The 18,164-nt window shown below is 39.1% G+C and overlaps 1 protein-coding gene across 2 annotated transcripts in view; it reads left to right on the top strand.

Moving 5' to 3' along the window:
• The window catches only part of ANKK1 (ankyrin repeat and kinase domain containing 1), a 132,655-nt gene extending 122,757 nt beyond the window's left edge, over window positions 1-9,898 (top strand). For both annotated transcript variants that reach the window (XM_056543656.1, XM_056543657.1), the window contains 3 exons: window positions 326-459; window positions 4,178-4,214; window positions 5,432-9,898. In XM_056543656.1, coding sequence (XP_056399631.1) covers window positions 326-459; window positions 4,178-4,214; window positions 5,432-6,717 — 1,457 coding nt within the window. In that variant the 3' untranslated portion in view covers window positions 6,718-9,898. The remainder of the gene's footprint in view (window positions 1-325; window positions 460-4,177; window positions 4,215-5,431) is intronic.
• The last annotated feature ends 8,266 nt before the right edge of the window (window positions 9,899-18,164 follow it).

Raw genomic sequence — 18,164 nt, 5'->3', positions numbered from 1 at the left:
CCAAAATGTGCAAAATTGCAGTTTTCACTTCAATTTCCCTACACAAATAATATTTTTTTTGTTTTGCCATACATTTTATGGTAAAATAAAAGGTGTCATTACAAATTACAATGGTCACGCAAAACATAAGCCCTCATATGGTTCTGTGGATGGAAATATCAAAGAGTCATGATTTTTAGAATGCGAGGAGGAAAAACGAAAATGCAAAAAAAAAAATTCCTTAGTGTCCTTAAGGGGTTAAATAAGAGTTAAATTAAGAGTTATTTTAGATATAATATCCTCTTTCAAAACTGTGTAATCATTTGCTTTTTTTTCTTCTTTGTAGATATCATTGTTGAATCCCACATGTTGCTCTGCTTAGTGCAAAGTCCGCTCCCAGAACATGAAGCTTCTGGGCCCAAAGCTGAACAAGATCCTATGAAGTCTTCAAATGCAGTTTTGCTTAATGAAGACAGTGATGTAAGTGCAGTAATGAAAACTGAAGACTTTAATAAGATAACATTCCAGCTGACCAAGAAAAGTATTTTTTTAAAGAAAAAACATGAAAAGAAAAGTCTTCTAAAACAGGAGGTCCAAAAGTGTCTTGCAGTATTATTAAAGCTATGTGAAACAATATACCAACTTTTCACCTATGCACCACCGTAGTTTTTAAGACTTCAAAATACCATATATATATATATATATATATATATATATATATATATATAGTCACCAATGATACAGATGCAGCATAGTTATTGGTTACAGTCATGACGCGATATCCTGATATCATGTTGCCCCATGCAATTGCAGCAGCCTGCATTACTGATAACATAACCGAGAAACTTGTTAACATGACCCAGAAACTGTGATCTGTATCTCTGCTACATCTGTATATAAAAGCAGAATGTCGTAAAACAAGTGTGTTTACACAGGTCACATAAGTCTAAAATGGCTTCTAAGGGTACATTCCCACACGGCGTATTTGCTGCGTATTTGCTGCTGCGTATTAAATTTTCTCTGTTGAAGTCAATGGGTAGGAAAATACGCAGCACCAAATACGCAGCAAATACGCAGCAAAATACGCCGTGTGGGAACATACCCTTATACTTTCAGCTGTTGGTACATTATTTCTTACAATACTCACCACATTAGAACTTTTTGAAAAGAGGGATAATTCAGTACACCATTGATTGACATGGAACTATAGTATGTCATCCTTTTCAAAAATCAGGTCTACAGCAGCTTATAGGAGGTTAAAACTATTCTGATGCTGGATGTGATGGAAATCTAGATATACCAGAAAGAGAGAGGGTGCAACCGGCACTACCCCACGCTTTATACCAAAAATAACAACCAATTCCAGATAGAATAATAAAAAATATTTTTTAATTAGATCTCAATGGACAATGTGATTCATTTTCATCACATTTATTTCCATTATTAAGTTATCTATTCATTATTATTTAAAGGGGTTATCCAGGTTTTATTAACTTTTTCCTATTGTGCCTGCGATGCCAAGTTATGTCTTAAAGGGGTACTCTGCCCCTAGACATCTTATCCCCTATCCAAAGGATAGGGGATAAGATGTCAGATTACTGTGGTCCTGCTGCTGGGGACCCCTGGGATCGCCGCTGCGGCACTGCACTATCATTACTGCACAGAGCGAGTTATTGAAGGGCAATACAGGGGCCGGAGCATCGTTACGTCACAGCTCTGCCCCTCGTGACATCACGGCCCACCCCCTCAATACATGTCTATGGGAGGGGGCGTGGCGGTCTTCACGTTCCCTGCCATAGACTTGCATTAAGGGGGCAGGTCATGATGCCACGAGGGGCGGAGCCATGATGTCACGCTGCTCCGTCTCCTGTATCGCACATCAGTAATGATAGCGGGGTGCCGCAGCGGCGATCCCAGGGGTCCCCAGCAGCAGGACCGCAGTGATCTGACATCTTATAGGGGATAAGGGGATAAGATGTCTAGGGGCGGAGTACCCCTTTAAGTGCTTTACTTGTCTTACATGTTTGGGGTTGATCAACTCTTTTTTGTGATTTCATGGTCCCCTCAGGTTCAGCATTTCTCTGGTGTCTGGATTACTGTTGTCTCGAGCCTTTTCCAGGATCCTGTTCGACTCAAGACAACAGCTGATCACGGGGGGCTTGGACTTCTTCTTGTCTTCCCTGACAAATAAGTCCCCTGATGACGTGCTGTCTAGCTGTAAATGCCGCCCGTGTGACCATCTGTTATCTCAGGCCAAACAGGATTCTGGGAAAAGGTTGTGACAACTGTAATCCAGACACCCAATAAATACTGAACCTAAGGGGACCATAAAATCACAAAAAGGAGTTGATCCACCCCACACATGTAAGGAAAGTAAAAGCCATTAAAAAATACCTTGGCATCACAGGCAGGATAAGGAAACCTGGATAACCCCTTTAAATGTAATAATAAATAATTTTTAATTTACTTTATCCTGTCTGGAATTGATTGTTATTTTTGGTATGAAGTCCAGGGTAGCGTTGGTAAGCATCCTTTTTCTGTGGTATATATAGATCTCCATCACATTCTTCTGACGTTTCACCATTCCAGTACTTGGACCATGGCCGGATCCATGCAACTCCCGGTTATTTACACATAAAGTGCATTCTTGTCATGTAGTCATAGCACAACATTGCAATGTTAATGCAATTATTCTTAATACACCTGTACCCTGACGGGGCCTCTCTGCGTCCCTCTTTTTCCTTCTACCTTTAGATTGGTGCCTATGCACTGCCAGATGTACCCCACAGGTTTGGGGGTACAAAATCAATCATTATTAGTGTGGTTACAGGTAGCTTATTGCTGCTGGATGCTAGTCAGTGCTTATTTAATCAGGCAGCTATCATGTCTCAGTATATAGTCACTCTCTCCTGTCTTCTGAATTGTAATCTGAGCTGACATCTTTACTATCAAACTTTATTTTATTTGGTTGTAAACATGTCAGCTTAGATTAATGCTCAAAGCGTGCACCTGATGGAATGAGAAAGGACAAGCTGTCGGCATCCAGCAGCTTGTATTGTATTGTAGGACATATCAGCTGCAGAAGACAAACAGAACGAAATAATCATATTTACCCCTTAACGACCACGGACGTAAATGTACGTCCTGGTTTGGCGGTACTTCGCGCACCAGGACATACATTTACGTCCTGTGTATGACCGCGAGCATCGGAGCCGTGCTCGCGTCATACACGGCAGGTTCCGGCTGCTATCAGCAGCTGGGGACCCGCTGGTATTGGCCGACATCCGCGATCGCTCGGATGTCCATCATCGAGCAGACCAGAGCAAGAGATAGCCAATAATACTTATCAGTGCTATGTCCTATGCATAGCACTGAACCGTATTAGCAATCAAATGATTGCTATAGATAGTCCCCTATGGGGACATAAAAAGTGTTAAAAAAATGTAAAAATAAAAAGTATTAAAAAAAAAGTCAAAAATCCCCTCCCCCAATAAAAATGAAAATTGTCAGTCTTTCCCATTTTACCCCCAAAAAGCGTCACATTTTTTTTAAATAAACATATTTGGTATCGCTGTGCGCGTAAATGTCCGAACTATCAAAATATAATCGCACAATTTCCCGATTCCGGAGTCCGCTAAAAGAAAAGACATGTCTATTCTTTCTGCGGAGTCTGCATGGAAATGCATTGCTGTCTATGAGACAGCACATCTTCGAGCGGTCCTAGCTGGCACTCCACTTTTCCCTGTGTAAACATAGCCTAAGGGTTTCCTTTTTTTTCCAACTACGTAAATTTGTATAAAACATGAATCCAAATCCTGCTTACAAGTTGAGGTATGTATTATGATGTTCTGCAGCAGCAGAGACACTGTATTATGTATAATGCACAATGTGGCTGCTGAAGAATATTTTGTTTTAAATACAGAGGAAGTGCCTCATGTCAACTAGTGGTTGACAGAGGAAAAGAAAATGCCTGTAGACATGATGTGTGACAGATTGTTATGGCAGTGTTTCCAAACCAGGGTGCCTTCAGCTGTTGCAAAACTACAACTCCCAGCATATTGGGAATTTTATTTTTGCAACAGCTGGAGGCACCCTCGTTGGGAAACACTGGTGTATGGTTTAGTATTTATAGTTTAGTTACCACAATTATTTATGATGAACACTAATCACTTCCTCATTATGTGTCTTATCAATACAGGACATGGAACAACCATCATCAATCTCTTTGAGCAGTGGTAAGTTTCTACTGTATGTCATTGATAAACATGGTACCTGCATTCACAGGGTCAATGTAAAGCCTCTCTGCTCTAATGCAAAACTTTTAATGAAGCACTCTAGATTTAGATTTCTTTATTTTTATTTTTTGCCCACCTCATGGACACTCACCATTAATAGTCCTACAGTGTCATTTTATTTATTCCAGCACAGCATCATCGATGTGTTTTATTGCTCTAACTTGGTCACCAGTCTGTCCAACAGAAAGTCACATGGCTTAATGTGTCAGAGGAAGTGCTCACTATTGGGCCAGCTGACTTCCTGTGACCTACAGGAAGACATTGTCACCAGCAAATCACTCTTGCTAACTCAGACCCCTCCCCACCCCACCCATCCTAGCTCTATCTGTATGGTTTAGGATACAATAGTTATACACCTCCTCTGAGGCTGTATTCACACATTTCCTTTCTTCCAGCATTTTTTTGGTTTGTTTTTGTTGTGTTAGGAAACTGCAGGTAGTACACACATTGTATTATTTAACTGCTGCTATTTTAGAAACATATCATTTGTTTTAGCAAAAAAAATTACTAGAAAAAGCAGGTGTGTTTTTGGCGGGAAAAAGACAGGATAAAAAAAAAATATGTAAACTGTCAGTACATGCCTTAGAGTAAAGTATTACATGGTAATAACCACTGAAATCTATTATAAGAATATGTATTATGAAAATTGTGTAATATCCAGAACCTGGCATTGTGGGCATACAATAACTGAAAAATTTCCAAAAAATGTTTGGCCTTCTTTTATTCCTCAGAGGACAAATAACAGGCATTCTTTGATACAAAAGATGGAAGAAAAAAAATGGGCCTCATTTATTAAGGCAAAAGCAAGTGTTTTCTATTGTTTTACTAGCCTTGCTGCACAGTTTTCAATTAGGTATAGCCATTTAATATTTGCATATAGCAATTTTTAGTCATTTTTATTATTTGGTTTTGGGCATTTACATATTCATATTAAGTTTTAAGCCACTGGGATTGCTATAAGACCAAAGTTAGTAAGTATGTAAACTTGCATATCGTCTTTTCTACATGTAGGCAGGTCTGGTCTTCAGGAAATTGTTTACCTTAGAAACTGTATATAATAGGTTTTTGAAAACTGTTATATTATGATCCTTTCTATGGTCTATATGTCCCAATAGAAAGCATTAACACAAATAAACAACCATTTCTTTTTATTTTAGGAACAGAAAGCTTGATTGAAAGCCTCTTAAAGAACAACGATATTTCTTGGGTGGATGAAAATAATTTTACTCTGCTTCACTTTGCGGTTGCCGAAGGAAACTATGAGAGGGTGAACCATTTCCTCTGCCTGAACGCTAATGTAAATAGCCGCACATTGAGTGGATCCACACCACTTATTTTGGCAGTACAGAGAAAGTTATCAGATATCTGTGCTTGCTTAATAGAAAATGGAGCCAATGTCAACATAACGGATGAAGACAGATGGTCACCACTACATTTTGCAGCTCAAGGAGGAGATGACCGTATAGCTCGGTTACTTTTAGACAATGGAGCAAATGTTGATGCCTTGGAACAGGATGACTGGACCCCATTGCATTTGGCTTCCCAAAACGGTTTTGAAAATGTTGCTCGTGTTCTTTTTACACGTCACGCCAACCCAAATAGTCAAGAAACAGATGGAAAAACACCTCTGCATGTAGCTTCCTGTTATGGTCACTATAATATAGTCAAGCTTCTTATTGGGCAAGGAGCTGACCCAAACAGCAAGCAAAACAATCACAGGACTCCTCTCCACATCGCAGCTGACAGAGGTTACTTTCGAGTGGTGCAACACTTAATACAGAAAGGTGCTCACCTAAACACTGTTGATCACAGCCAATATACCCCACTCCACATGGCAGTTGTGAAAGGCAAGAGTTTGCTATGTAAACTTCTCTTAAAGCATGGTGCCAATGTCAACCTGAAAACCAACCAGGGCTGGACACCTTTGCATCTGGCAATATTTAAAGGACACACTGAAATAATTCACTTACTCAAGGACAATGATGCCAAAATAGATGCTGTTGGAGATATGACATGGACTGCCCTCCATTTGGCTGTTCGCTATAGTGAAGACTCCATTGTTTCTCTTCTCCTAGATATCGGAGCTGACCCAAATATGGCTGAAATGTCTGGCTGGACACCACTTCATTTTGCTGTTCAGAGAGGATCTTTTTGCAGTGTTATTAAGTTGATTGAAAACAAAGCTAATGTAGATGCTCAAAACATGTTTGGCTGGACTCCATTACATGTGGCTGTTCTAAATGCTAATGCAGCCATTGTAAAGACTCTACTCCTGGCTAATGCAAAACAGAATATAGAGGACACCAGTGGTTGCACCCCATTACAATTAGCAATAAGAAACCAAAAGCACAACATTATTTCTCTCCTAGAAGGAGGACCAGACACTTCTTCCAATAGCTCAGTCGAAGAGGATGTAGGTCCTTACCTTAATTTTCAGGATTAAAGTAGAACCTGGAAACATTTTACCATGTCCATATTTGTGATTAACCTTGTTTTTATAGAATACAGACTTTCAGACATTCTATTCATCTTAACTGAGTGAAACAGATTTGCATCCTATAAATGCAAGAATCGACAATATTATTCATGTGGCCACTTTATGGTTAAGGCAAAAATGAAGGACGTTTTCATGGGATAAACTAAGTGGGGGGAAAGTGTGGACTGCATATTTGGTAGAATTTCTGCTGCATTACACAGCCCAGTAATCCATAAAATGTTTTTTTTTTTTTTTTTATCTCAAAGTGTTATAACATATCACTAGGATTGTGTGGATCCAAACTCTGGGACTCCCAATAGTCCATTTTAAGAAAAATGGGCTGTGTTGTAGTTTCCTGTACAGTGCACTCATGCAAGGAAAATCAGTGACGTAACGCTGCAATCCCAGTACTCTAGGGATTGTTGGAGGTTCAATAAGCAAGAAAACCCTTTTTAACTGTAACTGTCACCTCCTTACGAGGTACATAGCTGAACACCTTAACAGATACGGCATAAGGAGATGGGACAGACAGTAGGTACAGTCAAAGTGGCTGGTCAAGTTGCAGTAGCACCCCTCATCTTCACCCTGAGGTGAATGGAGGAAGCGTGCTGCTGCAACTCAGCCGGGCTCTCCGACTAGGATTAGAAAACAACCACAATACAAGTTTACAAACTGCGACTACAGAATGTAAGGGTACCTACTGTTTGTCTTATCTCCTTGTGCCCCAACTGTTGAGATGTGCAGCTCTGTACTCCGGACAGAGGGGACAGATGAACCTTTGTACAACTTTGACACTGTTATAGAAGAAAAAGAGCCATTTTCTAATCTTATTTATTCTCCTCACCTTAAAAGAATGTATTTGTGAGCATGTATTATTCAAATAAATTAAAATTCAGTACAGTATATAGGGACAACAGAATTTACATTTTCACATAAACATTCATGTTCTAGAACTGCTTTACCTTTTTGAAAGTAGGCCAGGAAGCTTATCAACCAATTTTGTTCAGTAAGTTCATAGGTTGTAAGTATATACAGACTTAGCTATTATTTCCCACTCCTTTTTTCATATGTTTTAAATTTTGAGCCTCAAATAATTCATTCATAGAAGCATGAAATATCTGAAAATTTGTTTGGCATTCATGCCTCTTTATGGCCATTTTCTACCCTTTTAACATTACTTTTTGGCCTAATTGTTGTACTTTATGGTCTACTGCAAAATCTATCCCCCCCCCCCCCCAAGCTGTTTTACAATGGGAAAGTTTTTCGCACATAACCAGACAATTACAAATGTAAAATTAAACTAGGTATGCACAAAGACCTGTTTTTTCATTGGGTTCCATAGAATTTAAAAGTAAAATATTGCCATATTTGGGATGTTTTACAATCTATCTATGCACACAACTAACCAATGTGTGTGCACATAGCCTGATATTTTCTGCATGGAATGTTCCACATATGGAACCCACTCCAAATATATACATCACAGGTGGCTTGGAAATTAGCAATGCAGACTTTACCTTCTTTCACCAGGCAATGTTTGTTAGTCAAAAGCAGGCGTGTAATATATACATAGAAAAAGTATAACGGTTTACATTTATATGTCTTGGTTTTGGCCTACATTTATATATTTTTGATAAAAATACTGCCATGTGAAAGTAGTCTTAGGGTTACATTAAAAGGGTTTTCTAGTTTACCTCTTTTGGACTGTGTAATAAATGACATATATTGGTAGATAAAGTTATTTTGCTTCCTCTTTGTGGTTTTCAATGCTTGTGTCTGCTTTGTTGTCTTCTGTAGAGTGCATCTGTTTATAGAAATCATGTTTTGCTGTACAGCCTAGCTGGGATCTCATCCAACACTATCTCCCTCCCACTATACCTTTTTGACTAAAACCCTTCCCACTAAACTCACAGAAGCCTCCAATATAGTTGATGGGAGATTGAGGTTGGCTGAATATACATCTAGAGTATCCAACAGGAAAATAAACACCATTACAGGATGTATAATAGACTGGAAATTTGGATAATGAAGACATCAGAGCAGACAGTTTGCACTAGAAGCCCGAGGAAAGCATGAACAACTACAGTAAAGGAAGTAAAATAACTTATGTGTTAGACTGTTGAAAATACATTTCATCATTGGAAATCCCCTTTAAATAATGAGGCAGTTTTCAGGCAGCTATAAAATACATTTCCACATTTAATTTACAAAGAATAAATATAGACAAGCTATAATACAAAATACATAAATAATAAAAGCATCAAATACTAACTCAGTATTAAATCCAACATTAAGTGAAAAATATTCAAATGGAGTGAATAAACAGGAACTACAATGACTATTAGAATTAACTGAAGAGACAAAGAGAGGGAGAGAGGAGCGCAATCCTAGTGTATTACCATAGTATATACGAGCAAGGGTTGCAGATAAGTTATGGTCACCGGAGTTGGTTATGCTCAGAGCATAACATCTAGAGCAGCATATCACTGAGCGGGTCAGCAGCCTTGGAGCACCCAATCCTCAAAAAGGGTCGGCAAGCAGAAATGGATTTTGGTAGTTAAAAAAAAAATTCTCCCTGCACAGCTGCCATGGGGGGAGGGCGCCGACCCGACCTGCGAGGTAAGTCTTATTGTCTCACTGATCCTACTTGTGTTCCCGTGTCCCTCATTCTCTTATTCTCCTCTTTCTATCCCTGTCTGCTTTCCTTTTCTTCTTTCGACAGGGACCTCCCCCCTACATACCCTACTAGTGCTTCAGTTCCATTTTTCCGGGTTGAGCTGAGCAGATGTCTCTACGCCACAATATTTGGATGTGATTAGGTTAAAGACTTATGACCATATGCTGTTGGCTATGCATTCTCCAATGTTCGCCATGTTGCGTTACCGGGACAGTTATGGTTCCTATGTCAAGATACGTTCCCAGATCACCATCCCCCATATTTCCAGTTAGAACGTGGTCATGATCCCGCAACGTTGTCATAAGTACTTTGCTATGTGGTGTATTGTTTAGACAGCTTGTCTTTGTCATATCCTGGATTTCTGCTCAACTCATTTTATTGCGATTTTTCTTTTGTTTGTTTATACAATTTATTGTTGAAATCAATAAAGATTGAGCTTTGAAAAAAAATGAAAAAATCCTCCAAACGTGGTGATAGCTCCAAGGATGGTGATAGCACTTTCAACGCATTTTTAGCTCGTACCGAGCTCTTTATCAAGATGTACACATCTTGATAAAGAGCTTGGCATGAGCTAGAAACACGTTGAAAGTGCTATCACCATCCATTTATACCTTTGATTTTGAAATAAAGAAAATCTTTTTATGGGAGAAATGCCACGTTTGGTGAATTTTTCCTTTAACTACCAAAAACAATGACTATTAGGGCCAATTGGTCATATAAATGTATACTAATGTAAGTTAAATTTAATGTTTATTTGTAAACAATCATCTAAAGAAAGTTATAGAATACAACATATTTATGGTAATGAATTGTAGAAATGAATGGGGAACTCTGAGATATAAGAGTATTCTAAAATAAATAAAACAGCATCAAAAACAAGCAAATTATAGCATCAATAGACTTATAGAGTACCTCTAATTAGCTTGATAAATGTTATAATTCTCCCAGTTCACTGCTCCCATCATGATAAACCACCCCCTGTCTTTATTTTTCTTATTTTTTAGTTTTCTACCTTGATATTGCTCTGTATTTTCTGCTCAGCCTCAGGTTCAGGTTCACTGACTGGGAAGGGGCATTATCCAGAAGGTGTGACATCATCTGAAGCCATACAGGGGAGAACTTCCTCCCTTGCTCTACAACCAACAACAAATGGCAGTTAAGTGTGAGAGGAGCTATGATTGGATAAGGCTAAAGACCCCCCCCCCCCCCCCATCAGCGCTCCAGACTGTATTTCCTGTGTTTGGACTTCTGCCAGGCCAGCGGGAACCCAAAGTATGTGCAAAAGATGGGGAACAGCTTTTTTAAACACAAATAAAACATGGAAAACTTCATTTTTCTTAAACAAAGTATATTAGAAAGATTTTTTATTTACCATAAGGAGTTCAATAGATTCAATAGAAAACATTTGTTTTAATGAGAGTGCCCATTTAATAGTCATGAACAGGTTTCATCTGATCTGTTTTGAAGAATTGTTACATGCTCCATATGGTAGTATAAACAAATGCTGTATGTTATCCCCAAAAAATATTGGAATAAATTTACTAATACAGTCCAATACTTAAACAGTATGGACCAGACAGTCAACATGTGGCAGGTTTATCACAGTGATAAATTTGATGCATCTTTAGGGCCCTTTTACATGGGGCCCTTTTACAATGATAATTGCCTTGTTGAATGGCACTTGTTTCAATGAGCCTTTGCACAACTCAATCAATTGAAGGCCGGGCCGTTTGACCGCTGGATTGTTTGTGCGGACCATAAATTTTGTGGAAATGTGCAGCTGATAATGAAGATTTAAATGTCTGCACAAAAGGTGCAAACAGATAACAAACAAGCGTTTTCTTATTGGCCATCTGATCGCTTACCCTTTTACCAGGGGAGATTATTGGGAACAATTGCTCCTATGAATGCTTATTCAGCTGATAGGTGGCCCATGTAAAAGGTTATTTCACTTTCAAATTCAACCACCTATATATAAGAATAGGGGGAAAATTAACAGACAAACACCCAACCACCCAAGATCCAAGCAGGCCTCAAAATATCCATTTACTATCATCAGTAGTGTTGCTCGCGAATATTCGCAATACGAATATTATTCGTGAATATAGCGCTATATATTCGTAATTACGAATATTCGTTTTTTTTTTTTGGTTTTTTGTTTTTCACAGTACACATCACAGTGATCACCCCTCTCAGCTTCCAGCTTGTGTGGTGTAAAGAAGGCACTAATACTACTGTGTGAGACTGGTGTACGAATCTTCGCATATACGAAAATTAGCATACGCTAATTTCCGCATATGCAAATTTTTGCGTAAACTAATATAGTATATGCTAATTTTCGCAAATGTTATTTTCGCATACGCGAAATTTCGCATATGCGAAAATAAAACGAGAATATTACGAATATGCGAATATTCGCGAATATATGACGAATATTCGTCCATATATTCGCGAATATTCGCGAATTCGAATATGGCCTATGCCGCTCAACACTAATCATCAGCAGCTAAATCCTATAGACTGCATCATACAGACTTAAAACAAACAAAAAATATTTGGAGAGCATTGTATAGTTCCCTTTATTCTATTGTAATAGCACATCCACAATATAAGCAGGACAGGACTTGCCTACCAGGGGGACATATTTTAGATAACGACTCCTCAATCCATGGGCACTTTGCAGACAAATCACAAATGTTCTTCTATTATTCCATTGTTATTTCTAGGGATAAATTTATGTTCTTCAAAACACAATTTTTTATCCATTTAAATAATAAATCATAATAAACAGCTCAACGCATTTCAGGAGTTTCAACTACTTTTTTCAGGAGCATTACATGGTTAAATATAAACAGAATAAGCATATAAACAAAGCTTAAAATGTACTTTAACTACATTGCCATGCCTCCTCCATGTTGTCTGTCCCACATGAGGGAGATGGACCTGCTTTTGTGCTTCAGATTGTAATGCATTTTTCTAATGAGATTTAGGTCACATACTCACAGGATTTTCTGATAGCGGGATTCAGGGTTCCATTAGTTATGACAAGATGTCCAGGCCTTTATACTACCATCACTATGTTTGAGTGTTGAGTGGTATGATGTTACATTGCGACACGCAGTGCAAGCTTAACACAAGTTGTCATAGATCCATTTCTTCTAAAAAGGTTTGTCTTTGACTTATCGGTCCACAAATATTATCCCAAAAATCTTGGGAAGATTGAAATATTTATTGGCAAATGCAAGACAAGACCTTGGACTCCTTTAATCAGCAGTAGGTTGTGTCTTGTAAGCTTCCCATGATTGTAATTTTATGCGGCTGCGTCTAATACGTGTAATTGCTGCTAACTACAGGCTGCACAGGACTTGTGTTAAGAAATTATCAGGGCTGATCAGCAAGAAACCATCATTTAAAAAAATGATTTTATGTCTATTTGATTGCCTAATGATGAGATTGAGGGGGTATTTGGTCTCCTGAGTGTTGGGTCACACGTGTCATATTTTGCTTCACATTTGCTGCTGTGTATTATTCTACCCATTAAAATCAGCATATTTGAAGCTGCAGATTTCAACGTACATCTGCAGCATGAAATTTTCAGCTTTAAATATGCAGCATCAAATATGCACAGGATACTGTACATGTGAATATACCATTAAAGTGCTATTGTCATGAATAATAACGCTTTAAGGAGTATGGAGTATTAAAATTTACAAGCGCTGCAATGCTCCACGAGTAAAACACTATGCAAAGCAGCTTTCTTCCAAGAGGAAATTAGTTTGCTCTACTTTGCCATCTACTGAAGATAACTTTTATTAAAGGGGTATTCCAGGCCAAAACTTTTTTTTATATATCAACTGGCTCCGGAAAGTTAAACAGATTTGTAAATTACTTCTATTAAAAAAATCTTAATCCTTCCAATAGTTATTAGCTTCTGAAGTTGAGTTGCTGTTTTCTGTCTAACTGCTCTCTGATGACTCACGTCCCGGGAGCTGTGCAGTTTCTATGGGGATATTCTCCCATCATGCACAGCTCCCGGGATGTGACATCATCATTGAGCAGTTAGACAGAAAACTTCAGAAGCTAATAACTATTGAAAGGATTAAGATTTTTTAATTGAAGCAATTTACAAATCTGTTTAACTTTCCGGAGCCAGTTGATAAATATAAAAAAAGGTTTTGCCTGGAATACCCCTTTAATATCAACATTTGACCATTAAGAGCCTTACAACATGTCTGGGAATCATATGCCAAACCAGAAACTCCCTGAGAAGGGATAGTTAACCATGTGTAGACAGCTGTTTTTAGGGTACTTTCTCCCTTTCAATACAGAGTAGGGTGTTGGCTGGCTAGTTAGACGGTTAATTTGATGTACTAAAACATTTTTACAGTTTTACAAATATGCAAAAATAAAAGAGATGACAGTACTAAATTATAGCACTGGATGTTTCTATATAGGGTATACAAATAAAGATAACCGTGAAGATCTGTCCAGCAGATTTTGAATGTGTTGACAGATTTTTCAGTGTCTTAGACATAAAACACTGAAGAATTGTTCTGATCAGTGTGAGGTGCCATGCATATGGAAAACTCTGTGGCACAAAGTCTGTATAGTAGTACAACAACAATCACTAACATTTTTTATATGTTTTTTAAAGTGTCAAGAAATCACTGCAGGGATTCCCTGCATGCTGCAGTAAGGCGCTAATATACAATAGTGTATTACAAAGATATTGTTCACTAGAAATAGTATTTCTAGGAAGGAATCTTCATAATGTGGCCTTCATTTGAACATGCAATCATTTCGTAAAAAAATTGATTACCTATGAACCCAGAAGAAAAAACCATTGTGATCTTCCTTATGAAATTGGAGTCATACAGAGGAATCACTGTAGATACTGTTTGATTTTTCTATACAATTCAGACCTTGTACAAAGCTATAATAAGTTACCTGCATGAGGCAATAGTCCTTTAATGGACATGGAAAATAAGTGTCCCAATTTGTGTATCTTCTTTTGTGTGTGAAAATATCAAAATACAGTGAATGATAATGTAAATTTGCATAAAGAACCCACTGCTGTATGGCAAAAAATTATAGAAAATGTATTTAATTCTTCCTAGAGATGTTCGAGTAATATGTTGATATCTTGTTATGAAGGATATAAAGAATAAAAATCAAATGTTAAATGGGTTTTCCAGTTTCTTGTGAATAAAATCTATTCATTGTACAATGAAATCTAATACAATTTTCATTTGTTACTATTAGGATGCATTCACACTAAATAATTCAAGTAATTCCTCTTGAATTCTCTGCTCCAAATTAATGCACATCTCCTCTGTCCATTGACTTTAATGTCATTTCTGCTGTCCTGTTCACACTGCGGAAATTCTGCTAGCAGAATTCCGATGCTGAATTCCTTTCCGCTTGAAGAAAGAACATGTTCATTCTTCAAGCGGAATCTGCGAGCAGAATCCAATAGAAGTCAATGGTAAAAAAAAATTCTGCCCGACATTGTTTTCAAGCAGATTTCGAGCGGAATTCAACCGGAATTCAGAAAAGTAGATTAAATAGCCCCCTCCTTCATTCCTCTTCATTTCCGCATGGAAATTCCGCTTGATTTTCGCTCGAATTCCACTCGAATTCCGCTTGATGGAGAAGGCAACAACTTCCTGACCGATAATTATTCCTTGTGAATTTCTCTTGAATTACTCAGTGTGAACGCACCCTTAGCAAGACCTTTTTGCCATCTGTTTACCCTCCAATGTTGAATTGACTTAAAGGGGTTATCCAACATAAGGTGACTTTAGTAATTAAGTGTCATACATTAATGGACATGGTGATAAATGGCCATGTCCTGTGTCCCCCATCACACTGCTGACTTGTTTTTGGGAACTGGCTATTTCTTGTTTCTGTGGCCTTCCTCAGACTACAATCCCTAGGATCCTTTGTTTTAAGGTGGGACTTCCCACACATCAGTCACCCACCCATTGCAGCACAGCCACACTTACTTTGATCACATGACTTTGCCAATATCACCTGACACACCAGCTGGGGTTCTGCATGATGATGAATGCAGGCACATGTGCATCAGGTAACGTAGTTAGTGAGCTGGTGTCACACTCAACAGAGGAAGCAGCCAAGCCCCCTTTCAGCACCTGACTTGTGATGTATTGTCTCCTGCTGCACAGCAAGCTGAGAAAAGTCAGAGACAACACTCAATTTGTAGGCTGCAAAAAATGAACTTCAGGGGGAAAAGTAAGCCACCAAACATGTTAGTATAGAATTATAGCAAAGAATGTCCACTTGGCACTTGAGTTTGATGACTCTACGCACACTTATCAGAGAAGAAGCTTTCCCTGGAAAAACACACTCATCGCCATTCTCCCTAGTGGTGCTCTTTTTATATTAAATGTCCATGATAAACATTTCAATGACAGAGAATGAAAAAATGCCATTTACCCATTGTGGCAATCTTCTTCAGACTTTATTTATCTTCGGTGAGCGGGGAGCTGCGCAAAGACAGACAGAGGATAAAAAATCAGCAAAAAAGAAAAATCGTCAGTTGCTGATTTTTAATTTCCTGTCTGTATGTGTGCAACTCCCCGCTGCAAGTCTGTTATGCCCTGAAGATAAATAAACTCTAAAGAAGATTTCCACAATGGGTGAGTGCTGTTTTTTTTAATTCTCTGTCATTGAGAAGTATATTAACTTTGCTACCCTTGACTCACATTCAAGAACCAAAAATCCTGCAATACCACTTTAAAGCAGCTATATATGCTTGATTTCCAGAACGGGAAGACATGCAAGTCTCAATCACTGGCTGAGGCAGGATTCCAGTGCGGCCAGTGATTCACTGAGTAAGCCATCAATGCCTAGTATGAGTGTGTCAGAAGGGTGTGACTGGAGTGCTCAGCAGGGAAAGCCGGGCCCCATTCTGGAGATTAAGGGGGGGGGGGGGGGTCCTATTGCAATCAGACACTAACTTTATTTTTGAAATCTTGTCATGGTGGTTGTAAGTAATAAAAAAGAACCGGGCAGCAGGAAAATGGGCAGCACTCGGGCCTAATTTTCACTAAACAGTAGTAATAGACACATTTGGTGAATTCCACTAAGAGGAGCAATGTCGATTTCACGCTATGTATTTCTTCATTAGTGTTGCTCGCGAATATTCTCAATGCGAATTTGCGAATATTCGCGAATATAGCATCATATATTCCTAATTATGAATATTTTTTTTTTTATTCACAGTACACATCACAGTGATCATCCCTCTCTGCTTCCAGCTTGTGTGGTCTAAAGAAGGCTCTAATACTACTGTGTGAGACTGGCGTACGAATTTTTTCACATATGGGAAAATTAGCATTTGCTAATTTTCGCATATGCAAATTTTTGCATATGCTAATTTTCACACATTCGAATTTTCTTTTTGCTGATTTTAGCATATGCAAATTTTCTCATATACGAAAATATATCACGAATATTACGGATATGTGAATTTAGCGAATATATGACGAATATTGCGAATTCGAATATGGCCTATGCTGCTCAACACTATTCTTCATATGTCACATATCTGGCACTGACTGAATACATCCACCATCTCAGTTTCTATGAATGCCTAACAAGTGGCGCATGTGTAATGCATATTACTGCTACAACATGAAAGTGAGTGATAGGTAAATATGCCAGAGCGCAAGGCATGGCACTTACATCTAAATAGTTCCAGAAGACTGGAACACTGATGGTAGTGAATCCGCTGGACCTTTGTGGTGGATGACTCGGACCGTAGCAGGGAGCGGAGTCTAAGGTGCCGCTGTTTTCACCGGAGCCCTGGCCCGGCTCAACCACACAGGTGGCTGAGGAGATGCGAGGCTTAGGAGGGATAAGGCAGCTCATAGTCAGGATAGCAGAAGGTCAGGGCAGGTGGCAGAGGAGCAAGGTCAAGTCACAGAGCAAAGGATCAGATACACGGCAAGACAATCCGTCATTTCTTCGCGAAGAAGGCAGTACCAGCCCTGCACAATTTTGTGGAAGAGAAGTCCTTGAACGTGTCGGTGTGTACCAAAGTTCACGGCAGAGCCAACGTGTGGAGCTTTAACTATGGTCCTGCACAGCCCTAACACCAACTTGGACATGTCACGCTTCCTCCTCCACGCTCTTGGGCCATTGGTCCTGTGACAGTTTGCGACTCTGCCTCCTCATCATCCACCTTGTCCTCAGCCTCCACTGCACAGACAAGTCTCAGTGCCCCTTCAGCATACCATATGTGCAGGGCAAGGTACTCTCACGCTGTTCTTCACATGGTTTGCCTTGGTGAATGGAGTCACACAGGGGAGGAACTGCTAAAAGCAATTCATAAAGAAGTCGGAGCATGGCTTACACCACGAAAACTGGAAATGGGAACTATGGTGACTGACAACGGGAAGAACATCTTGTCTGCGCTGCGACAAGGAAGGCTGAGCCATGTGTCCTGTATGGCACACGGGTTCAATCTGGTTGTCAAGTGGTTCCTGAAGTGTTCCCCCATTTGCAAAACATCCTAACAATGGGAAGGAAACTTTGCATGCACTTCAGCCACTCGTACACTGCAAAGCACACCCTCCAAGAGCTGTAGCCTCAGAACTGTATGCTCAACATAGTTTTATTTGCAACGTTGCCACACGTTGGAATTCCACCCTCCATATGTTGGATCGACTATACGAACAGAGAAAAGCCATCACCGATTTCTCGATGATCCAAG

This window comes from Hyla sarda, chromosome 10 (assembly GCF_029499605.1).
Source record: "Hyla sarda isolate aHylSar1 chromosome 10, aHylSar1.hap1, whole genome shotgun sequence".
NCBI lineage: Eukaryota > Metazoa > Chordata > Amphibia > Anura > Hylidae > Hyla > Hyla sarda.
The sequence above is the reverse complement of the archived record's forward strand: the minus strand, read 5'-3'. Positions and strand labels throughout refer to the sequence as shown.